At 34.7% G+C, this 24,865-nt stretch overlaps 4 protein-coding genes across 4 annotated transcripts; 2 read left to right on the top strand and 2 right to left on the bottom strand.

The window, feature by feature from the left end:
• Nucleotides 1-4,836: 4,836 nt before the first annotated feature.
• On the top strand, nt 4,837-7,474 carry LOC143459892 (uncharacterized). Its single transcript, XM_076957207.1, has 3 exons — nt 4,837-5,559; nt 5,658-6,097; nt 6,705-7,474. Exons 1-3 carry the CDS (start codon nt 5,253-5,255, stop codon nt 7,065-7,067), a joined length of 1,110 nt encoding a protein of 369 aa, XP_076813322.1. The 5' UTR covers nt 4,837-5,252; the 3' UTR covers nt 7,068-7,474.
• A 525-nt stretch (nt 7,475-7,999) lies between these two features.
• On the bottom strand, nt 8,000-11,572 carry LOC143460696 (ester hydrolase C11orf54 homolog). The gene is made up of 6 exons (XM_076958301.1): nt 11,218-11,572; nt 10,990-11,081; nt 10,661-10,772; nt 10,345-10,530; nt 9,662-9,854; nt 8,000-8,527 (listed from the first exon to the last, which is right to left on the bottom strand). The coding sequence occupies exons 1-6, from the start codon at nt 11,399-11,401 to the stop codon at nt 8,293-8,295; spliced, it is 1,002 nt and encodes a 333-aa protein (XP_076814416.1). The 5' UTR covers nt 11,402-11,572; the 3' UTR covers nt 8,000-8,292.
• Nucleotides 11,573-15,591: 4,019 nt separating this feature from the next.
• On the top strand, nt 15,592-20,315 carry LOC143460318 (uncharacterized). Its single transcript, XM_076957778.1, has 4 exons — nt 15,592-15,718; nt 15,795-16,051; nt 16,382-16,518; nt 19,578-20,315. The coding sequence occupies exons 1-4, from the start codon at nt 15,617-15,619 to the stop codon at nt 19,658-19,660; spliced, it is 579 nt and encodes a 192-aa protein (XP_076813893.1). The 5' UTR covers nt 15,592-15,616; the 3' UTR covers nt 19,661-20,315.
• Nucleotides 20,316-20,452: 137 nt separating this feature from the next.
• On the bottom strand, nt 20,453-24,615 carry LOC143460315 (isocitrate dehydrogenase [NAD] subunit gamma, mitochondrial-like). The gene is made up of 11 exons (XM_076957775.1): nt 24,468-24,615; nt 24,075-24,237; nt 23,875-23,982; nt 23,697-23,760; nt 23,075-23,207; nt 22,816-22,949; nt 22,510-22,676; nt 22,236-22,318; nt 21,704-21,798; nt 21,567-21,627; nt 20,453-21,465 (listed from the first exon to the last, which is right to left on the bottom strand). The coding sequence occupies exons 1-11, from the start codon at nt 24,528-24,530 to the stop codon at nt 21,337-21,339; spliced, it is 1,200 nt and encodes a 399-aa protein (XP_076813890.1). The 5' UTR covers nt 24,531-24,615; the 3' UTR covers nt 20,453-21,336.
• Between the last annotated feature and the right edge of the window lie 250 nt (nt 24,616-24,865).

Genomic DNA, 24,865 nt, shown 5'->3' with positions numbered 1-24,865 from the left:
GCAAATGTAGCAAAAGGCAAATTTGAACGTTTTGTTTGGATTGTCAACACTTTCCTGATAGGCCTATGCTGCGCAAGTACACCGCGGCCTCATTTTTGTCTTTTGACAGAGTTCGATTTCGTTTTGCTATATCACCTGTATTGAACGGCATAATTTATGTTCTAATAACGTAACATTTGGCTCTACCTCTTTTATTATTAAGTTCCTGCTGTTATATATAATTTCCTTATGCAGTTTCCAAAATAGGCAATCTGCATAGTCCATAGAAAGACTATAGAACAGGGATTTCCAAGACGCCCGCCACATGGAGCTGTTTTTTGGAATTTTGAAATAATAAACAATTAGCTCTAAAATCGTCACATATCGATTTATAGATTTAAAAAGTCTACAACACAAAATTGTGTTAGACATTTTTAAACTTCAGTATAAAATTGTATTAAACCTTCGTAAAACAAGATGGATGTTTTTGTGTTATCTTTTTTAACTTTTGAGTGTGTAGGTTATTGCGACTCTGAGGTAAATTAAATCAAAAGTCTTTATTTGGCCCTCAAAGCAATTTGAGTTTGAGACCTCTACGGTGGAGCATTAAACGGATACTAAGTCGATATCTAACCCTGTCCATAAGTAGAGTTTGCTATACTTCCATTTATAGTAGGAATTGAAAAGCACGTGTATTTTGAAATTTATTAACCAGTGGGTGTGTGGGCTTTTCAAATTACACTTAAGTAGGTATCGCCACCAAGTTGATCGCGGAAAGTTTTCCAGCAGATCGCAAGTGATTTTCGACCGTGATAAAATCTTTGGGAGTTTACGTCAACCAATTTTTGCGAAAAGTGTTTTTCGGCCTACCTAATAAATAAGGCATAATAACTTATATGAAACCTGATGAAGCTTAAGTTAGAAATGTTGGAAATCCAACCATTTCTTTGGTAAAAGAAAAAATTACTGTCTCCCTGCGTAAATAACCTATATTTAGCCTATTTATAACCTAAATCTTAAAATATTTCCTTTCATTTATATTTAATTACCTACATTAGGGGAGACCCAGACTATAGTTTTACAATTTTTTGCATTTTCCGTTATTTTACTTTAATGCCATGCGAGAGCAGATAGGATGTTATTGTAGATTCTTGGAGTTTATTGTATTTATCAGTCTTTAATGCAAGACAACCATATGTCATCAAACAGTGTAGGTTTTTGTGTATAATTTGACATCGAACAATTGTTTTCAGCTGTAACATCTTACCACGAAAATAGGGAAATTTGTTACAGCCAGTGAAGTCACTAGCGTTTGGGGGGTTTGGGCCATAGCTTTTTCCACTGATATCTTTTTGGGGTGCAAAAAAGGTTAAACTGTAGTTCAAGTGGCCGTAGGCCGTGGTATTTTTATGAAGCTGCTTGAAACGACATTTTTTACTGCTTTTACTGTTTGGAATTTCTAAAACCATAAGTTACTGAAAGTGTGATTGATTTTTAATTATTTATTCTGCAGTAAACATTCTAAATTTAACATACAGTACTGTAGCTTACAAGTTTATATAGCCTAAGTTTATATAGGAACCTTGTAACAAAGCATGATGTCGGCTTTACACAGTGTTGTAGACTTATACCACAGACTTTTATAGCAGAGCGGTAATGACTCGAGTCACTTTTTTCAAAGACTTGACTTGACTCGAGTCCCTTTCTAAGAAAGTACAAAAATGACTTGACTTGACTCCAGTCATCGTTTGAAATGACTCGACTTGACTCGATCGAGTCAGGTCTTTTTGATTACGTTTCAGCATAAAAGTAAAACGAATCTTTACTTTTTGGTGGGAATACATTAAAGTGTAACTTAAAATGATTTTATTTGTTTACGTTGCGTACGTTGCAGCCAAATGAAGCAAATTTTTTAATAATAAAGTTTGTGGTTGATGGAAAGGGTGTTTTGCTGTCTGTTTGGCTTGGTTTCAAAGATTATAGGCCTACGACTCGACTTAACTCGAGACTTACTAACCAAAAGACTCCACTTGACTCGAGTCACTTGTACTATAAGATTCGACCTGGCTTGACTTGCGACTCGAGTTTGATGACTTGGTTACGACTCTGCTTAATAGTCTATGCTCTTGATAAAGTTTAACCACTGCAAGACAATACTTACAAGCCAATATGGTTGGTAATTTTTGGTAGTTTCACAGCTCCTTTTTATTGTAAATATTTTACTATAAGTGGGTTACACAGAGAGAATTTATAGCGACAACAATTGTTATATAACGTTTTTGACCTAAATTTTAGTTTCTCGTTTAAATGCAACAAAAAACAAAGAAGCCGAATAGCTTGCCTTACAGCACAAAAACAATAGCGCCTTCATGGTCCGTCAGTTAGTTTGAGTATCAACCGCTAGATGTTTCAACCACTCTCCTCGGTGTTTTTAGAGGTCGCTAATGAATTATACAAAAAAAAATCCTTTGTTTAATCATTTATGTAGAGAATTCCGCAAAAAAATGGCTACCTGAAGACAAACTCTTTCAAATTTTGACTCAAATTTTGGTCAAGAATTACACATTTGACACGTTAGCTATATTTTACACGCGATCTTGATCTTTCTAACACGAAATCTGTTTGGGTACTTCCCACGCTAAAAGGCAACATCAACCATATTGACCTCTGATCGGTCTACGAAACCACCAACCGTCTGTTGTAATAACCTAATAACCAAGACGCTGAAACAATAGAATTTTTCTTGCAGCCCCTAAAGTTTTCAAAATATAACCAAACTACACCAGGACAAAGGAATAGCAAACGCGCAATGCTTTGAATCAGCGCACCGAAACTGGCTTATTACACGTTTCACTGTGTTAATTTTATATAAGTTATATACCATATGGCAAAGTGCAAAGATTTTACATGACCACTGTGGATGATGCAAGTTACAGATTGAAACCGCTTACAGTATATTTACGCATTGTTCAAGCCAACTTTATTCTCAAAATACAGACCGTACAGAGTCTTTCGAGATGGGTTTTCTGATGATTTACTGAATATCCAATTCAACAATAATTATAAATCAAAAAAATTACTTCATTTTCTAAAACTTAAAGGGCATGTTTCGACGACAGGGACAGCCACTTAATGTCATGTAAATGCAAGCTAAAAAAAGTTTCAAAACGATAGCCAAATCCTCCACAAAATTTTTCCGCGATGGAATTGCCAAATCTTTTCCGATTGTAATTTTAAATTGGTCGACAACAATGACTTACGTCATTCCCGGGGCCTTACAGGAGGTATGTTTAGATAGCAAGTGTCTCATTTTGCTACATGCTGTGTTCACAAGCTTAGAACTTGTTCTTTTCTAGGTGAATCACACAAAGACAAGAATACGATGTTTTGATAAGCTGCTATTGCTTCGCTAAAATCTATTAACCGCAATGTGTCGTCAGTATATTGTTTGGTGGATTATATGATGAATTTTATATCGCTTTAGTCTGCTGGTTTTCTAAGGCTTTTTTTTCTAAAAGAATCAAATCTTTTGTGGCAAAGATAAACTTTAACCGGAAACACTAAAACAAACTTAAATGAAAATGTAAAAGTTTACTAAAGTGGGAAGTTCAAAGTTTATGAGCATATACACGGCGGTTTAGTTGCAGCCTTTCAAGTGACACTTGACATCGGACAAACCCTTCAAACAGGGTTTTCTTTATCCAGGAGCTGGAAAGTTGTTCAAGAACGTCCTTGAAACAATACAGTTAGAATCATTTTCAGTATTAAAGCGACGGTGACTTTATACAACTCAACTGAAAAAATGCCTCTCAACATCAAAAAGGATTTTCTCCCCAGAGATAAAGAATACACGAAGCAAATCATTGTACAGGTACATGCTCCTCAGTTAAGCGAGACATAAGTACTGGTTAATGGTGAAGGTTTTTATTCAGGCCCGCTTATTTTTTTAGTAGGCTATATGTGTGTATATTATTTTCAGTTTTTGTTTGGATGGAGTGAAATTGCAACGATAACGTTATTAAAAGGCTATGCCAAAGAAAATTTTAAGGTTAAAATCAAAAAACGCAAAACATAAAATAATATTTCGTTGAAAACTAAAGTGTGTTGATTTGAGCGGTTGGCTGGGTTATGCTATAAGAACAATTTGGGGAAATAATGAAAATTGTTTATTTATTATGATTGATAGTATAAGGGACTGAGCATAGATTACCATAAAAGGCCAATTATATGGACGTATTTTCGACTTACGCAGGGTGTTGTTTTCCTCTTTTGATTAAAATAGTTTTCTTTATTTTGGGCAGATTTTTTGTCTTCAGCTGTTTGATTTCGAACACTGTAAATGTTTGTTTGAGGATAAGGGCAGCAATTCTTTCTCAATTTTTATTTGATTTATTCAGTTCACTTGTTACAATAATAATTAATCTGCTTTACCACATAGGCTACCATAGAAATGTTTCCATCATGTGTGTACTGATATACTGTATATATTATACTTAACAACTGTGTTATGCTATTACCCAAATCCTACCAACGCATAAAAATATGACAATAGCCTACTTATTTTCGTTTCATCAATAAAAATACAAAATATATCAACGAGTGGGAGTTAGGTTTAATCGATATATCGGTTTGATTAAAAATACTTTTTATATCTTGATATGATTTGTGCGTGTCAAGTCGGCAATGTTTATTTTGTAAATCGACAAGAAGACCGTCACGCACGCACATGTCGTTGCGATATCTTGCGTCTGTTATTCTTCTTTGTGAACAGGCCTTCGGCAATATTTGCTTCAACTGCTGCTTTTGTAAATCAGGCCTATTGTGCTTTGTTTACTGAGTTTCCCTGATAAACAACTTGTTTTCTTTTCGACTTTGGCTGATTGTTATTTGGGGATAGCTTTCATATCGTTTGCGCGAAAAGACGTAGTCGTACAGATGCGGACGTACATGCAAACGTAGTCGCACGATGTGGAAATTCAAATCGTTCTTGTGAAGTATAGATGACCGATTAAAGAGTTGCGAGGTTTCAGCAGCATTTGACAAATGTAGCCATTATTACAGTACAAGTTTCTAGGAAAAGCATGACATTTTGGAATTTTACTAGGCCCTTTTATAATTATATATTTAGATAATTTGTTTAATTGTAGATGACATGGTTATTGGTATTGCTGCAAATTACCATTAAATAGATTCAGTTTAAGTATTGTTCATCTGTGTAGCTTTTGTGTAATTGACTTTCGTTGGAAAAAAGTTAACAAAGTGCTGATTCCAAAATGTTTTCGAATAAAACTGAGTGCAAAAACACTGGTAAATATAATTTCCGCATTTCATCACATTTCCGTGATTCACAAGATCATTCAAAAAGTTTTTCTTGCGGAAACCAGAAAAGGCAAGGGCAACAATCATTGCAAGAAAAATTTAAAGCCGGAAAAAGCATTAATTTGCCTCCAGTCGATACTACTTCTCAGTCCAGTAAGAGCTGTATGGCAGTTGATTTGCTGCAATTGGCAAAAACGTTTTCAAAAAGAAACGAAATGAAAAATGGAATTCGTCGCCCAAGCAAATGTTCAGGTGTTTCAGGTATGTGAGGCACTGGATGAGCTTTTGTTTATGTGTGAGTGGTTATTTTATTGAAATTAATCAATCACATAAATAGTAAACGTGTTTTTAATTTTTAGAAGATATTCTTGGTCAGCGCAGTGAACGAGATGGTGCCCAAAATAAAAACAGATTTTGGAACAGTATTTGCAGCGCCCCGGACGTTTCTTTCAAACAAAAAAGAAATGGCGTACAGAGCGCTGCTCGCGACCAGTCATCTGCTAGTCACCACCTTCAGTTGGAAGATGGTTCTAATGCTTTTGCAAGCTCTTGGCCAATGGCTCCTACCCACACGTCTAATAAGCAATCAAGCTTTTTGCCAAAAATTGCGGCTTTCCCATGCAATAAAGGCCAGAGGAGGCGCACAAACAAAGAAACTGAAGAACAAAAGATTTTCACAAAACCTGCAGTGCCAAAAGATAATGCTGATACCATTCGTGGAGATTTCGCAAAGTTCAACCAATCACGCTCTTTCCGAATGCGCCAAATGCCTATTCATACTCCCAAACAAGAACCATTGGTGAGCAAATGATAGCTTTATCAATGTGTTATAAATCATAACTCATAAAAAGTTTAGTATCTTCTTGTTCATCGAATGGGTCTTTTTCTCACGATCCAAATCAAAGTTATGCATCAAACATATTTGAAATTTTTATTTCATATTGTCAAATGAAAAAACGCTTATCATAACAATTTCGATAAATTCTTGTAGGTCCGCAATCCGTGGCACAAGATCAAAGTTTGTAGATCTACTTTAATAAAACTACTGTACTCGCTTTTAAAATAACAAAAGAGACGGGCTATACCAAGACAGACATCTTGAAGTACATTCCACATACTTGTAATATATCTCTATTTAGTTTATTACATAGGCCAGTAAGCCATATATCAAAGTACAGTAAATGAAGGCAAATGAACACTTTCTCACGACCAAAATGTAAAATGTTATTTGTTATGTTACTGTTTCCTTGAAAAAAGCCAGAACGTTTGCACTTCATATAAAGATTTTAGTTCAAACAGGTCACAGATATATAGTAGGGTGTATATAGTTCGTAGAGTCGTAGACCAATAGGCAATAGGCTATAACCTATACACATTCCGTTTTCAAATATCCTTAATTTTGGCAGAAAACAAATTGTCTTCAGCCAAAGGAAGGAAATCACCAGGAAATAGATACCGCAAACAACCAACCAAATCGCAACCAAGAAAATCAAAATATAACCAAAGATAAGCAACCCAGTCTAGAAGTTGCCAAACATAAGCTGGTCGATCGGTTGATGCCCAAAACTACCGAGTCAACGGATTCCGAATTGACAAACGTAACTGAAGAAAGTTTGTCAGATGACTTCCATGGAGCAAATCAGCCAGATTACGAAGACGACTACATGGATGAACTGGACAGGAAATGCATTAAATGGCTGGAGGACGTTGCCCGAGAACGCTTACAGAATCCCGACAAAGTTTTTCTTCCACATCTTCTTATGTCATGAAGTATGATTGAGTGATTTTCTTTTTTGCACAATTATTTTGGCGACTCGCAGTCAGCCTGAATAGCCTACTGGTGTGTTTGTGCATGTTCAAGTATACATTATTGAGAACGACCACACCTTGGACTAAATCATTATAGAAGAGTAAGATCATGAGCTACAGATATATTTTCATATGAGCTTCGCTGTACAAATAACATTTGTTTGTATTTTAATACCTGAGACTGGTTGAAGAATATGCGAGATATATTGCATCGTTTTATCGATATTTGAAATTGACATGTTAGAATGTATTGTGTGCAAGGTGTTTGTATATTATCATCAACTGGTCCCAATTTGTATATTTTATTTATTACGTATTTTCGTTTAGTTTTTTAATACACCTTAATGTTATTACACGTAAGACCTGAAATTAACATACTGATGCGTCGATTTACCTGGTGTACGCAAGTCAACTAAAAGAAGATAGCCAACTACAGGGAACAATAGGTCGAACTTGCGTAAGTACTGCGGTAGGGTTGCTTTGAAACCAACCTTGACCAAATTAAACGTAACGGAGCATGGGGTGACTGGTGAATTGCGCTGCACAAACTATTATTTGTGTACAAATTTTCAAACATTGCTTCTATGCAGAATATAAGGAGTTGGCTGGTTACATGAAAACAGTTTTTGACCATTACAGAAACAATTTTTCATGACTCAATTGCACTTTTATTAAAATTAGCATGGACTTTGCAACACAACGAAAACACTAAAATATAATAGATAGCTTTGGAATTGCTAGTAGCAAAAAAAATTTTGGAAGCAAAGGAACTGATTTAATGGTTTTTAAAAAAATAAAAGATATTTTGAAAACCCTCCCATTAATCCTAATTATTTCACTACGACGGCAAACATAATATGCTGTTGCAATAAAGACTAGGCAATAACAATTGCAGAATCACAAAAAATGTATTAAGAATCAGAGGACTTTCAGCAATTGTGAATACAAACACGTTTTTTTATAAACGCATCTAAAATCCTGATATGTTAAAAATAAACACCTCATATAAATCAAATTAATGTCAATTTCTTCGGAATACTATTGCTAAACACATATTTCACCTTCCCAACTGAACTAATTAGTATTAAAAGTCAGACTCTTTCTTCACAGTAGTAGCACAAACTGCAATTTAGAATTAACAGAACAATCAGAAATGCACTTGGCTATAAATCATTATGAAATATTTTAATGGCCTTGTGATTCTGGTCTTCCAATTAAGTTAGACAATGAGGGTCTGTCAAGCCTATAAACTGATTCAGCAGGAACAAAATAACCAACATATTCAATCTCCTCAGGAGTTACATCAGTATGATAGTGTCCTCCAGTTCCACCAGCCTTGTTGTAACCGTGGGTGTGTGTCACCCTTAAGTCCAATCCAAGATCCTCAGTTATAAATGTTGACAAACAAACAAATGGAGCACTGTAAAAAAATTATAGACGGTATAATATTACAAACAAAAATGGAAAAGAACCGTAACTTTGCATTAGCGATACGAACGAACCTAATACGAACCGAAACGAACCTAAACCCGAAAAGATTCGCCGAATATCGTTTTCGTCAATTTAACCATTTTCGTCAGAAAATATGATCCAGTTTCCTGGCTAAACTAGAGTCAATATTCTTTAAAATCAAGGTCATTTACTTTACGATTTTGGTTTCTTAAACCATGTAAACATTTCTTTTTAAAATGTGGCGGCCACGGTGCCATCACGCGGTGATTCTGCTGTCATCACTTGGACATATTACTTCAAATCGTGTCTGCGTTGATTTTAGTGATATGCGTGGTATTTGCTCGTTATATATACGTATGACGCGTAATTGATGTTTAGGCAGATGAGATCAACAATACAAGTTGGGTTTTAGAGTTGGAATTGTTTAGAAGTAAACTACGCTCGAGACAGCTCGTGCTCACTGGGAAGAAACGCAACCTTCCTTACTGGTTATAAACCTCTGAGTGCCGCAAAATAAAGCAACTTTAGCGATTACGTCATGTTACAAGCGAGGTTTGGCAACTTTTGGATGATATGTGATGGTGATATGAATAGATTCGAGATTCGTTCATATCGACCCACATGATATACGGTTTTAGGAATAACCTTCCTAACTAACCGTGGCATATTCCTACTTTGCATGTACATGAGGTCAATAAGTGAGTTGATGCATTTCAGTGAAACATAGATAAAAATTAAATCATCAGAAAAATGTACCTAAAGTTGTATAACATTTATTTTCACAAGATTTGTCAGCAAAATGTGTTATGACGTTTGGTATCCTTAGCTATATGTTTGTTTAGCAGAGTCTGTATCGAAGACTTGCTAACAAGCAAGACTTTCATGATGAGAACACTGGTAGTGCTTCAGGATACAAATTAAATAGCATACATTTAGGACCAGGATGGAAACTTAACATTAATTTTTTGCACATTTTGAAGCATTTTACTTAAATATTTGGTATCAATATTCAGGTATTATCCGGTTTGCCTAAAATGCAGGTGTTCCAGTCAAAGGATTAAAACAATGCTTTACCAATAATGTTATAATTCTAATAACTCACGAAACTTCATAAAATTTGAGCCAATCTGTGACTTCTTCATCGCAAGTTAAAGGAGTTTCACTGAAGTCAGGCATAACATGAATTTTAATAGATCCTTGCTTAACTAGAAATGTTCCACCCATTCCAACTGCACGGTTTGGTCCATAATGCTTCCTAATGGCACCTTTCATGCATTCAACTAAATCTTTGTCACCTAAACAGCAACAAAAAATCAATCAAAATTATGAAACCAACTATTTTTATATACATCCCAAGGCACAATGCACTTCCAAATCAAATGTAAGTGACTAATAGCAACAAGCCATAATAATGAATAAAATTTAAAATACCACTTATGCAGCAGCTAATATTACAGCTGGTACAGAAAAGGTCATAATACTTTAACTTGCAAGAAAAAAACATTAATTTGAACAGCCATTCTGTAAACAGCAAAATAGTCCAAACGTAGCAAAACAGTTGATTACTTTAAGATACCATACTTTTGTAAAAATGCCTACAACAGCAAGCCATTTGAAGATTTATTAATAAAACCACGTAAACCTGAAACTAAACTATTAATTTTTCTTAAAATTAAACATATTATGGATTGCCTTTCTGCATCTGTTGTCATTTAGCTATTTGCTTTGGCTTCATCTCTACTTAAAGTAGATTTAAAAACAAGTAATGCATCATTATTCATTTACCCTTTCTGCATTTCGCTCTGACATGAAGGACTTTTCCTAGTTTTCCTTCCGAACAAAATAGATTTGCTAGGAGTACAAATTCTGTGATGTCATTATGCTGAGACTCATATGCCTCAAGAACATGGGAGCCATCTTCAGGAATTACTTTTGAGATGTGTACCAGATTTTGCCTCTCATGTTGACCACCTAAAGACATACCTATTAAAGACTTTAAGCTCTGCCAAAAATGCATGATAAAAAACAGTCACCCCTAAAACACAATTATAACAGTAGAGTTTTCAGCAAAGATGCAAGGAAGGTTTATGAAACAACTCACCCGCACATCGAATATTTGGCATCATCTCACAATTTACACCAACTGCATGCTTTGATCCGGCACCAGCTCCAAGAATGAAACACCCCGGCAAATTAACTTGGTTTGATACATTCTGAAAAATGGAACTTGTGTAAGTTTTGCTGTTATATATATATAGTAGATTATATTATATTTGGTATGAAGTAAATGGGTGAATGTATTTCTAAACCACCAATGTCACACATCATCACTAGTGAATATACACTAACACTCTGATGTGCTTGCAAAAATATACCGATTGGACAAAAAGCTGTTGTTTATTAGTTACATCAAGCTAATAAATATATCACCTCTAAGTCATAAACTCTTTCCATATATTGGCTTACAGGACAAAGGTATGGTACTCCACCAACATCGACTAACCTAGTTTTACCACATAAACCTGAGCAAGTATAAGCTAAAGTAAATACAAGGAGATCAAACATAATATACTCCATGTACAATGATTAAACTAACGTGATTAGAGTATGGTACAAAACAATCTTCATGTCAAGATATAATATAGTACAAATTTCAACCTGGTGCCGCTAATCCATAAGGATCTTTGCTCAAATCAGGACAATCCACAACTGTGCAAGATGATTCTGCATAATTGTCTTGCAGACCCCCTGCTATAGTATCTGCCAGTTCCTGCAGTGGTGGAATATGCAATACCCTGCTCTCAATGGCCATATCTCGACTTGCATCTCCTTTTTTTGCCATAATTTTTCAATAACATACAATACAAGGTAATTGTAAAGGCCTAATTACACGGTGTTAGAATAAGAAACAAGTCATTAGTTTTAAAATTTTTAATACGTATATGCACTTCTGTATTTAACCCGAATGAATGAATGCCCTTTCACCATTTCATTTGTATCTCCATAGTTAAAGTCAGCTAAACGTAACGCAATCTCTTCATTGAGGGCACCCAGTTGGTGATCATTTATTGACTAATTATTTCATACTTATTTTCATATAACACGTTGTTCAATATTTCCTAACTGCACATGTACTGACAAAAAGCTCTTTACCAAAAAATTTTTCTTAAAAATTACAACTCTTTGAAAAAGTATCAACCAGACAAATTTATAGACAGCTACGGCGTTATGCTTACCACTGAACCAAACAAGTTAATGCAACGCATAGTGTGATCTCAGAAGTGCAGAATAGTTTTAGTTAGAAGTATTGACTTGACTTGAGTCACAGTATAAACTGACTGGACTTGATTCAAGTCATAAGTTAAATTGACTTCACTTAAGTTACAACTTAAAATGACTCAACTCGAGTCAGAAAAAATGACTTGGCTCCCCAACATTTTTGATGGGGAACCTGACCCCTTCACTTTAAAAATAAATGTGTGAAAGAACGATGAGCGCTACTATATAGAGCAGTGATTCCCAACCGCGGCTCTTAGAGCCGCATGCGACTCCAAGTTAGCCTTCTCGCGGCTCTCATTGACCCCTGAAAATCCCACAAAAAATATAAAAAATCTATTTATAATAATTAGGGCGATTATTTTTTGACTTGTCAGTTGGAGTTGGAGTCAAGTTGGACATTAAATTGATTTGTGTTATTTTTCTTGTTAGTGTTGCTATTTGTTGGTACATGTTTTAAAATTTTCGTTATAATTACTTGAGTGTTTTCATGCGGCTCCATACGTACTCTAAGTTTGAAATTCGGCCCCGACACCAAAAAAGGTTGGGAACCACTGATATAGAGTATAGACTCTTCAGGCCACATCCTCTGCAAGCACACCCACTAGCGTATTCAGTGGGTGTGGACAAAGATTACTAAGTAATATTCGGTGTGGGGGGACCTCTCTAAATACCGCTAGAGGACCAAGAGATTTAATAGAACTAAGAGGATGAAGAGTAACATAAAGTAATGATATAAACATGTATTTATATTATTTATATTTATGGCTTTAATGCAAGCAGTATACCATAAACGTCTTAGATTCCCTTAGTTGGGCCATGCTTTCCCACAAACCCAATTTTTTGGGTCATAGGCATTTTTATGTTTTTTTTTCGTTCATCGTATTTCATGTTAACATGAAATATTAGTGATATTAAATTAGCGACTCGGCTACTACAACTTTTACAATGTCAAGTGTTATAAAAAATCCAGGTATAATGTTATAAAACAAATACCATAGTCAAGAACATAATGAGCTCAAGCACGGCAAGTTGCTGGTTGTTTTGGTTATCAAGCATTGAGCGATAGTTTTCAACAACCAATTCTTCAAAGTTCCAACTAAGCAGATCGAGCATTGCCGATGTTGGTAAGGAGTATTTCACCTTGAAATCAATCGAAGTGGCTATTTCACCACATGGAAGTCACAAAGGCGGTTAGGTTTGGTGAAAGGCCATGTCAAAAGTTGATTTTGGCTATTTAAGATTATATTGGAGTTAGACTGAAATTAGATGATTACGTTTAGGTTAGTATAACACTTAAGTTAGGTTGACAAGAAACTGTGAAAATAGCTTAGAACGCACGATTTTTCCAGTAAAATAGAGGCAGCCTTAATCGAATTGCAAAGATAAATGTTAAAAGAAAAAAGATCGTAAAATTCCTTATGATGTAAGTAAAAAAGTAAGAATACCGGCCTTAGCCTACATAATACAAGCTCAGTTTATAAAAACAAAACATGGCTGATCCTTGCAAAAAATAGGCAGGATATATAGGGCGTTTCAAAATCGTTTGGTATGACGACTCAAAATTGCACGTCTGAAATAGCCAACTATTGTGCGTTCAAATATGGAAATACATTTCATTTTATGCCATTTTAAGCGGTTTTTGAAGTGTTTTGACGTTTTAAATCAAACTTTTGAAAATTTTAGCCGGAAAATATGAAAATAACGTTTGTCATCCTTTTCGCTAGGTAGCGGCAGTGCACAACGCTATTTACCGAAATAGTCATGTGTGTTTTTCCCTTATCCACAGTTCGCTTTTCGAGTTAGTCGTCGTTAAGATTAGGAAGCACACAGACGTTCTTTTGAGACGACTCTTCGAGCCAAGTTATGCCTGTGCTTCGGCATATGTTATTTGCCAATAAAATGATATCAAGTTAGCCGCACTGGTGGATTAGGAACAGCTCAACAACATATATATCTAGCTTAGTACCTTTTGTTACGCTATAGGCCCACCCATTTTGAAAACGGCTCCGCCATCGCTGGAGATCATTGCAAAGTTTAAGTCGTGCAAAGACTTTCCTCAATGACAGGAAAAGCACTCATTGACTCAAGAACTCAAAAAGAAATTCAGTTTCCGCAGGTTAGCGCAAGACAACAACCTGTTGCTTTGGCCGTTTGTAAAGTGAAACGTAGCTTTTGGCCTTTCCTGGATTTTGCGTGAAAAATGGTAATTAGCCTAGGCTACACATAGGCCTGCTATAAATTAATTTAAACAAAACATTTTCAAACCTACTTCCAAACAAAAAAACTAGAAAAAGCGGAATTACGAAACGGTTATAAATTAATGCCTAATTATATTTTAGAATACTTTCACAATTTTGAGGCTATAATATGGGTACCGCATACATCAAGATAATGTAGGTTACTGTATAGACTTTCAAAATATGATGGCTTTTTTAAGACGGAAGTCATGAAAGCAAATATTTAAAACAGAAATAGTAAAATGAACTTTAATATTTGAAAGGTTAAACACGTTATAAAACTTTCTATGTAAATACTCATTATATGATATAGTCCTATTACTGGATAAAATATGTTAAGTTAAACTTTTTTGGTTATAAGTTAGTTGTACATTTCTTGCGTTTTTATTAAGCCATCATTTACGACAAATAGCTAATTAATAAGACGGTGTTAACATGTATAACAAGATGAATGTAAAAGCATATTTATAGCTTTCTAATATGTATTATACGTGGAGAACCTCTTTTCAAAATTCAGTTTGTCTTTCGCAGATGATTAAACCAGACGTTAAACGACTTCATCTTGTGGAAATAAACAATTGAACAGCTGAACGTGAAGTACGAGTTTGTGAAAATAAGCACGTGCACAATTGTATGAAGTTGAATTTTCTCTGCTCTTACAGAGCGAGTCGTCACGTCCCTTGCCCTTTTAGTATTTGGCCCGGATCAATGTTCTCTGGTAAAGGTAAACAATGACCCAATACGATTTCCGTGTAACCTACCGAGCTCGAAGAAAAAAGAATGGCCTACCGATAAACTTTTGATGATTTATGGCTTTCACAATTCTGTCACTACCGGCAAATAAGCTCGGAGAGTTTATGCAGTTTATTGCATTAACTTTAGGTTGAACAAAAGTGAGTCGTAATTTAAAAGTTATTACCCGATTAATCGTTTTGGGAAAGGTGAAAGTGCAAATTTGAAATGAAACTTTAAACAAAATGTTGTGTACAAAGACTGGTTAAAAGAGTTAGTTTATAGAAGAGAAGTTTTACATGGTTGGTATACGAGTGGCATAGAGAGATTATAGTTAGAGTTTACAGGTTAAAGCTTTGAGTGAGGTTAATGTGCGGCAAAAAACTTTGTCACCAGTATGCAACAAGCATGTAGAACAGTAGTTTAGTACGTCAACAAACTGCTGTAAACACAACCTTTGTGGCTTTTCATAGCAGTGTGTGAAGTTTATACATTCGAGTACAGTGTGGAGTTAACGACAAAACCTTATTCTTACGATGCAAGTTTAATCAAAATATAACCTTGATAAAGACAGACCTTGTTTTCCAAAATCAAGATATGCCTGTAAAGTGAAATACGGAATCGAAAACAAAGACTTGTGTGAACATATATGTATTACTTGCGAGGATGAACATCAGCTTACAAATATATATAATGTAGTTTTAGTATTATGATTTTGAACAGCTATTTTAAATATACAATACGATTATGAAATATTTTAAATAACCGTTATTTCGTGTCACAGACTACATGCGTGAGGGACTAGCATAATGAGGTGCTTTGTATGTATTTTGGCAATAACGTTAGTATGTCTTTGCCAAGGAATTCCGCTCAACACTGCAGATGAAAATGAAGCCATTCTTCCGGCCGGGGTGAGCGACTAGAATTTCAGTGTCTTTCCAATTATAAGAGTTTTACATCTTAACCTACGGTTTAAATTTTATGTAGATCGTTCGCCTTCATCATCATCGCCACCACCATTATCGTCATCGTGGATCATTAGAAAATTCCCCGTCAAACTCCGACAGACTTCGTAGGTTGGATGCGTTGATAGCACGGCTTCAAATGGCCAAGACGCAAAGATTATCAAGTGCCACTGATGAAGAAGATCTTTCGGATAGTGATGTTATTCGTAACAATACTGAAGAAGTCAGCGATGTAGACCAACCAGATGATATTCCTGTTGAGGAAGCCAGCGATTTCAGGTAGTCTATAAAATTCTTGTTTAATTTTGCTTTTATACGTGAGCACTTTTTGTTTTAATTGCACATAGATAGACTGTTCTATACAACATAGACTGTTGTTGCTTGCAGGCATGCGCGTGGCTTTTATAAACATTACGTATAATTTTAGTTAGTCTATAGACAGAAGTGGTCTCCAAATCATAAACACACTTTTGCTTTTGTCGTATATTCAAAGAAAGCACTTAGTTTACATTCTTATCAAGATTTAGATCAAACCCAGAGGCGTTTCTTGTAAACACATATGGCTACCAACTCAACGCGTTTGAAATGGTTAATAGTATTTTATTTCAGCATGATTGAATTGCCGTACAACTACCAGAGATATGATTTAAACAAAGACGGTTTTGTCACTGTTCTCGAGCTTGCAGATGCAACTGGAACATTGCTGGAGGATGCAGTCGAACCTTTTACCAAAGCTGACGCAAATGGTTAGTTAATTTCCAACTATTACAAATACATGAACATGTTATAAAAATATATATTATATAGTCTGGTTCTTGATTACTGTCTTCTGAAAATTACGCCATTTCGTTTACACGTGCGTTACTGAATTGCACAAATGTCAATTTGGTACAATTTAACAGCGCACATCCTTATAAAAAGGAAGCAGTTATATTGTTGTAGTAAAGGTCAGGTTGTCAAGTTAATTTTAAAATGCCTATCATTCTGCCACATAACAGGCCTGGTGTTAAGCAGAGCGTGTACATCTTGTTTTTATAGTTCGTGTGTGCCCTGGCAGTTCTTCCTCCTTCCAGAAGTAGAACAATAACGTACATTGGTTTTCAGCTGAGCATGCTCTTTAGCAACCGCATTTTTAAGCCTAAAACTACTCAGACTGAACAATCGACGTAACATCGCACTGATTGAAGGGTTAATCTAATTTGCAAATGATGGCAAATATGCGTTGTTTTTCTCACGGTTATTTTCATTTTTCCGTCGTTTCAATGTACGTTATAGCGAAGGTATACTTCTCAAAGCAATGTTTCATGTTGAAATCATAAAAGTATAAAAAATACTAAAACCATAAGGGCACCTTTAACGTTATGTGATTAATGATAACTTAACACATGCTAACGATAAGATTAAGTGCATATGGACTACATATAACGATGTTTAGACATACCGCGAACTAGTAGGCTACGACAAAATAATATGCTATACAACATACTAAAAACTAGCTTTCTTATTTGCCCTGTGAATAGTGTAGAAAATCATATTGAGTATTTCGATAACAAGCTTTGCAAAATGGAACAACAATAATTCACATAGCAGTCACTGTGTCACGTAATCATTTCAAGCATTTGAACCATTTCACTTCATAAAAGTATATATAGTATATATAAAAGTATTTCCGGGTAAAAGGTCAAAAAGACAAAAAGAGATACGGGGCATATTTTACAAGCCAAGCTCGGCACCTCGTACCTGGCTACACTTGGGGCCATATTTATAGTTATAACCTTATAAGGTCCTGCCATGTTTGGTAGAATTGTTTATTTTGTTCAGATTCCGGCAATATTTCATTGAGATGATTTAAAAGCCAATACAAATTTTTCGAAGGGGCCAATTTAAGGTTTACGTCATAATATAACTTAGTTGTGCTATTCCTGCATTATGCACCCACAAATTTAATATCAACCAGCAATACGATGATTTTGGGTTGGCACAAACCTAGTCGTTTTCAGTTACTTCCCGCTGGCCGCAGATAAATTTACGTAAAAAATAGTGGAAGGCACTAATGTACAGTCATAGACCTATCTTTCCATTCGTTGAGTGCCATTTTTCGTTTCTTATTCGCATCTTCTTATTATATTGTGCGTAAATGGTTGTCAGAAAAGTTACGCTTTTTCTGTGGTCATTGACGCAATATCAACCTTGTTTTGGATTACAGCTGTTTACCGATGGAGGTTCAAAAATTTATACTGAAACAACGTGGTTATATAACAGAGTCTTGCTTGATTGGTCTAACCCTTTATGTCTTTAACAATAGAAGCAAACATAAAATATATTTTTCATGCTTAACTCGTATTACTCAAATGCGAATGTAGGCTACTTTTGCAACTTTTTTATAAAATTCTGAACCAGGAAGTGTTGTCAGATATTTTAAGACTCAATAAGTAGCTCAATAAGAGGCGCCTTATTAGTTATTACCCTTTTAATCAATGTCTTATTAATATGACTGAACAGTTCTGTGACTCGATGCCTTTTATAAAGTTGTGGCGATTAGTTTTATTTATTGCTGCAGAATACCGCAGAAATACATCTCGGAAATAGGCCTACCTCATTATTTTAATGGCTTCTGAATTTCAAGTTCGAAGAAAGCCTTTTGCCAATGCAGTCACTGATTATATTCGTAAATATGAGTCATATTGTTCTCTGCATGTTTTGATAACGCAACGAAAATGCTTGTTTTGCTGTATGCCATGACAAATGCCGCCAAGATCAATATTTTGAAAACGTTGTTCTTGATGACTTGAGTCATAAGCTTTCTACGTAAATGCGTCCGAAAAATAAACAGTGAACTATCTCTTTTATGTTTGTGTGAATACTCAGGTCCAGTTTCTGCCACGTAAAAGAGTCAATTTCACAATTCTTATTGTTTTGGCAGTAAACTTGACTGACATTTAAACACGTAGTTTAACTACAAACAAACGAGACTGTGTAATAAAATTGGAAAACTCATTTATGTCAATTTTGCTTTTTGGATGATTTCATCGATTTCACCGTTCTGTATTCAAAGCAAATTGAGCGTATCATACAGTGATTGGGTTAATGGTACTACAGGGCCACTTATTTTTCAGTTTTGAGATAAATTACAGTACACAAAAGCTCCCTATTCACGCTGTACTTCAACTTTTTCGTATCTTCAAGATTTTTCCAACGCTTCAGTCAAAAATGTTTTGAACTATATCATGTCATTAACTTGGCGAATGACACAGCTGCAGGAATTGGTGAACAAGGCAGAAACAAGCCTCAGTGGCCTGAAAACAATTTAATGTAGTCGTTGTATTCTTATTTATTTAAACTAATTAAACCAAATACTGTACAGCTTAGTTTTGACTTCACGAATGCAGCTGGTACATGCTCATGAAAAAAGGTATTCTTCCAAACGAGGCAAACTATTCACAGTATAAATAAGTTGATTAGTATGAAACACACTTTAGAATTTTATTTATGTGATATTTCTTTAAAAAATCTAAATTTTCATTAACCAATAATTTGCAACTTGTTCCAATTTAGTTCCAAATATGTATTCAAGTGACTTCTATGTCTGCCAAAATGACGACAGAAACTATAACAGCGTATTACTATTATCCCAGAGGCCTTGATGATAAAAAGTGTAATTGTGCATGCTGAGTCGCACGTTATAGCGTATTTTTCCGTATAGCTTGCGTTCTTATTTTTAGCAGATTTTAGGTTTTGTTTTTTGAAAAGTAATATTACAATGAACAAGCAATAAAATCAGCATTCATTTTTCTTCTTTGTATAGCGGACGGATTATTGACGGAGAACGAACTTTACGCAGCCCCGTGGGTGTTCGACATGCACAGAAAAGCCTTCGGCACTCACTGACGTCAAAGCGGATTGATGTTTTCTCCACACCCGAAAACTTGAAGAATCCAACGTATCTTGTAATCGCTTTACTTTAAATTAGTCGTGTGTGCGGATATCTGCCGTACTGTTAAGTATATCTTAACTTTAAATGGATGTTTATTTCCAATTGTCAGCGCATGGCAAATGCTTGTAATAATAACCAGCAAGTTGACCATGGCCAGGGCTATAACTTAAGCTGAGTAGTGAACCGAATCAAGTTTAGACCACTGTAAAGTTTGACTCCAGTTAAGTCAAGTTAATGTCTATAAATGTAAAAAGTTTTCTGACGTCACACTACGCGTTGCGTGAAAGTAGTTATTGTAAAGTGCTAATTTCATGGCTGATCAAAATTTTTTTGGTTGATCGTTTTTTTCAAAGTGTACTGTGTTGAAAGAATCCGATTTTATTCACTAAAGCTCCAATTTTTTGCTGTTACCTTTGTGATAATGCGACTCAAGTTTGAATTTTTGTACATTTGACTCAAGTCATAACAACGCTGATTCAAGCAGTTGAACGATTTTGTTTTGTGTTCGTTTTCATGCAGTACCAGTTTTTGATTGATTTGCTTGCAAGCGCTACCATGCGATCATCGCCAATCACAGTATTAATAATACAAGTTCGTACAAAGTCCAAATGATAGTTTTTTTAGGCCGATGCTGTTTTGCTCTTACTTTCTGTGAGGTTTTGACAGTACAAACATAACGATAGACGACTTAACGAATATTCTAAGGCTAATATCTTGCATTCCGAAAATACTTGATATAGAAAATGTGGCGTGTAAAAATGTGATACCTTTATTGACAAATAAACTATGCGCAAGGTTTCTTCAATATTACATATATATAAGCATAAGGACAAACGTAAAAAAATCATGGTAAACGTAACAATCCAACACATCCACAACATATTTACCAAAAATTAATTTTCTTAAAACAGAAATTTAATCCAAAGATATCGATTATGATGCAAATTCGTGGATGTAATCGTAAATTATAAATGTTACTGATCTTTTAACGTGATTATAGATTGTATGGACGACATTAAACAAGGCGTTCATTTATGACAGGAAAACAACCAAACATTTATAACATTCTATGATTAGATAAATTTCATTAGAACAAAAAGCAAAACCATACGCATAAGATGACAAAAGCATGGATAAAAAAACAACGTGTGCAACGTCACAGTGAGCAGCATTAACTGTGAGAAATAGAACATAAACAACTACGGTTTTGAGGACGTGAAGCCTATGTGAAGTGCATGTACCAGTACAGGAAATACAACTTCGATGAAAAAATAACAAGGACGTTGCAATACAAGTATTTTTAAGAACAACTCATTTTAGCAGAATAACAAATGCAAAATTACCCGTCAGTCATGGGAACCAGTGAAGGTAATGACACATAATCCACATCCTTCCATATATTTTACAGTCATGTAGAATAATAATGCACAAGTTTAAAAATATGTTTAAACGGGGGTTAACATGATCTTGATTTAAAGCATTTTCATAATGAAGCAAAGTAAAGCCAGATGAATTAACGAAAAGCACAATATTTACTAACTATGTTGTAAACGTGCAAGATGGTGCACATGCAAAAAATCTGTGGTTTGTTATGTCCAAAAGACTGTGTTCTTGTTGGTTTATTTTAATTTCACCATCCCCTAAGCTTCTCTGGTATCTGGTCGTATCTGACCTTAAAAGCTTGTTTCTCAACCTTTTGGCAAACTGCGTCCACCACTTCACTAGTCTGATTGGAACCACCCAAATCTGGTGTGTGAATCTAGAAATGGTAACAACTATTTTAAGTTTTACAATCCTTTAGGTTAGCAGTTAGCACAAAAAGGTTTAAATTGCAAAACATGGTTAGAAGGTTATAATTACCTTATCTACTTGCAATGTGTCCACAACTGCATGGTTTATTAAGCTGGCATATTTGTGAAGACTGTAAAAAAAATATTCATAAAAATGATGACAAAGATAATTGCACTTTGGAGCAAGGTCAAAACATCATAACTTACCCCACGTATTTCAACATGAGAGCACTTGAAAATAGCATTGCAGCTGGATTTGCAATGTTCCAGCCCGCAATACTTTTCCCGGTATTACGTGTGGCCTGTGAAGAATGAGGTAATCGGCAGGTGACAACATTATGAATGTATATTAACGTAGTATATCATGAAAGTAGGTTTTAGAACACAGCCAACGTTACCACCAATAGTCATAAAATGTCCAAACCACATTGCCAATTGCAAGCAGAATAATTATTTTTGTAAGAATTGTAAAGAAAAATGTTGTATTGGTGAAGTATGTCAAGATATAATCTAAAATTTATCATTAACTCAAAAGAGTTAACAGAGAAATGCATTTCTATGGTGTGAAAAATTACAACAAATTTCGCCCCAGATTGTTTTCTGATAATGGCCAAGCGGGATAAACGTAAGCCGGATAAATTTTCCCAATCCAAAACATAACACCGCTTAAAACAATGTAATCAGGATTAATATAAAACCGAAATTGGACTATTTATGAGAGTTACTTGACAAGGCTTACAGTTTCAAATACTCTGTATTTGTTTCCAATGTTAGCACCAGCCACAATACCAGGACCTCCAACCAAGCCACAACATACATTTCCTAAAATGCAACGTTTGCAGATGATAAGTAAAGCAACGCCGACTTATATAGATTAGGTTTGGATTAATTAAAAAACAATGAGAACATAAATAATAAACCACCACAACTGTTAACATTTGCTGTAATTGTTCATAAGTATTAACTTTTGAGTAAATATGTACATAAGTTAAGGTAGACATGTAGTAGATTACCAACTATATTTCCATAAAGATTTGGCATAACCATCACATCAAATTGCCATGGGTTTGACACAAGTTGCATTGTAGTGTTGTCAATGATCATATCATTAAACTCTATGTCAGGAAAATCTTTTGCTACTTCTCTGCAGCATTCAAGAAATAATCCATCGCCAAGTTTCCTGCAAAAAGCAAAGATACTTTTCAATCAACAACAACAAGAAATGTGAAAGAGAAAATAAGTGGACTTAATGTGGTACTGTATTATATTATATGTCTGTTCATACAAAATTTGATGTAATAATCAAAAAGCAGATTTACATTATGTTGGCTTTGTGAACTGCAGTGACTTTTTTTCTATTGTTGCGTTGGGCATATTCAAATGCAAATCGCGCAATTCGTAAAGAACTTTCCGCAGTAATAATTTTTAGACTTTCCACCACTCCTGGTACGCCCTGTAATGTATAATTGTATTTATATATGGAAATGCATGCTGCTATCATTGCTATGGTAACGGTTTACAGAATTTGACAAAGGTAAACCTTAAGATATTTACAACCAATATTTTCAATTAACTCACCTCATGTTCTAAATTTGAGTATTCTCCCTCTGTATTTTCTCTAATTAAGCGAATATCGATGTTATCATGACGTGTTTTCACACCAGGAACACTTTTCACTTTGATCACATTAGCAAATAAATCAAGACTTGTTCTGAAAAAGAAACATCTTCTGTACAGTACAGCTGACACATAACAATGTAAATTTCATAGATTATAACCTAAGTATACTAATACTGGAGTTTTAAGAAAACAACTTACTCCAACAACATTTAGCAGAAGCGCATAAAAATTTTCTGGTAACATAAACCAAAAGAGCACTAAAATTAAAACACTAGCTTATACAATATTAAACTTACTCTGGGTTAACAGCTATAAATTTTAACTAACATAAAACAGGTAAATATATATATATATATGTAGTTGTGATATGATGTTTTCATTTTAGATAAAACTGCTGTCATTAGTAGTGGTAAAATAGTGCTTAAATTTATTGTTATTGGTTTACTGTTCAGCAATTATAGTTGAAAGAGTTCATATATATATCTGTACTATAATTAAAACATCCTTTGAACTACATACAGTAAAATGTGCCGTATAAATAATGTGTAATATTTGATGCCTTGTAGGACAGGTGCTATACCTCAAAGTCACATTAGCAGATTTCTGATCAAAATCAAGCCGATCAACATCAGTTTCAATGTTTCCTATGGCAGAGAAAAATTGAGATATGCAAATTTTAAACAAATTCTTTGCAAACAAAGTATTGAATTTAAACCCTTAAACTTTGCAAACATATATACAATCAATCATAACCTTACCTTTTATTGCAACCAAGTTTCGCTTTATGGAGGTGATGGCATCACAACAAACATCAGGAGAGAAATTTGCTGAAGTCACAGGAACCTCTTCAAAATCCACAGGGACACCTGAAAAAAACATCCAAATGCTGCATGTAAGAAATTAATTTAATCTCTATGAACAATTCAACATGTATTAAGAAAATATCAAATCAACTGACCAGCTGCAAGAAACACTTTTTTGACTGCATCCATCACTTCAGGACCAATTCCATCGCCAGGAATCATTGTTATTGTTTGACGGCCTCCATACAACGCCAACTTTCTCGTATTTTCTTCATATTTATGTTGTATTGTGTTGAAACTTGAATGTTTGTGTGAAGTCTTAAAATAGTAAGGAAACTTCACCAAAATATTTTATCATCTTTCACAATCATTTGCATAACATTTCATTTGCATTTCATTTGTACACAGTTATTACTACAGTAGGCCTTTATAAGTTTAAAGTATAAAAGCATGCGAATGTTACTTTACTGTTAATCAATATTATGCAACTTTATAGGCCAAATCTACAATAGACAATAAAGTTAACAATTTCCCAAATAAGAACACACTCCATTGGATAAAACTTGGTTGAAAATTCTGGGAAAAGGCTTTGATGTTAGCTGCTTCAACATGGTTCTTGGGTTGGCTCGTGGTTGCCGAAAGGAGAAAGCACAATGTTTTAGTTAGACTACAGCACTAAAAACAAAATTGATCTCTTAACGTATTGCTGGTATTAACAGGCTAAATATGGGTTTTTCCTGCTACTTGACATAAAAATAACATTGCTTGTTTCAATAAATACCTAAACTGAGTTAAAAAAATGATACATCATTCTTTGCCATCAAATCGGACGTTGATTTATGTCCAGAGAGGGTGCAACGGAAAAAATAATGCAAAGACAATAAAATAAAGGAACTGGCTATTTCACTGTAAGTAGGTCATGCAGTCCATCGTTAAAGTGAGGGGC

The sequence above is a fragment of the Clavelina lepadiformis genome, chromosome 5 (assembly GCF_947623445.1).
Source record: "Clavelina lepadiformis chromosome 5, kaClaLepa1.1, whole genome shotgun sequence".
In the NCBI taxonomy this organism is placed as follows: domain Eukaryota; kingdom Metazoa; phylum Chordata; class Ascidiacea; order Aplousobranchia; family Clavelinidae; genus Clavelina; species Clavelina lepadiformis.
Note: the sequence above shows the minus strand (reverse complement) of the source record. Positions and strands in the feature narration are given on the sequence as shown.

Coding starts and splice junctions, on each gene's coding strand:
- LOC143459892 (XM_076957207.1), top strand. CDS start 5,253: ATGTTTTCGAATAAAACTGAGTGCAAAAACACTGGTAAATATAATTTC. Junction 5,560..5,657: donor CAAATGTTCAGGTGTTTCAG/GTATGTGAGGCA, acceptor TTTAATTTTTAG/AAGATATTCTTGGTCAGCGC. Junction 6,098..6,704: donor CTCCCAAACAAGAACCATTG/GTGAGCAAATGA, acceptor TAATTTTGGCAG/AAAACAAATTGTCTTCAGCC.
- LOC143460318 (XM_076957778.1), top strand. CDS start 15,617: ATGAGGTGCTTTGTATGTATTTTGGCAATAACGTTAGTATGTCTTTGC. Junction 15,719..15,794: donor AAGCCATTCTTCCGGCCGGG/GTGAGCGACTAG, acceptor AATTTTATGTAG/ATCGTTCGCCTTCATCATCA. Junction 16,519..19,577: donor TACCAAAGCTGACGCAAATG/GTTAGTTAATTT, acceptor TTCTTTGTATAG/CGGACGGATTATTGACGGAG.
- LOC143460315 (XM_076957775.1), bottom strand. CDS start 24,530: ATGTTGAAGCAGCTAACATCAAAGCCTTTTCCCAGAATTTTCAACCAA. Junction 23,761..23,874: donor AAACTTGGTTGCAATAAAAG/GTAAGGTTATGA, acceptor TCTCTGCCATAG/GAAACATTGAAACTGATGTT. Junction 22,677..22,815: donor GTTCACAAAGCCAACATAAT/GTAAATCTGCTT, acceptor TGCTTTTTGCAG/GAAACTTGGCGATGGATTAT.
- LOC143460696 (XM_076958301.1), bottom strand. CDS start 11,401: ATGGCAAAAAAAGGAGATGCAAGTCGAGATATGGCCATTGAGAGCAGG. Junction 10,773..10,989: donor AAAGAGTTTATGACTTAGAG/GTGATATATTTA, acceptor TCCATTTTTCAG/AATGTATCAAACCAAGTTAA. Junction 9,855..10,344: donor CAGAGCGAAATGCAGAAAGG/GTAAATGAATAA, acceptor GTTGCTGTTTAG/GTGACAAAGATTTAGTTGAA.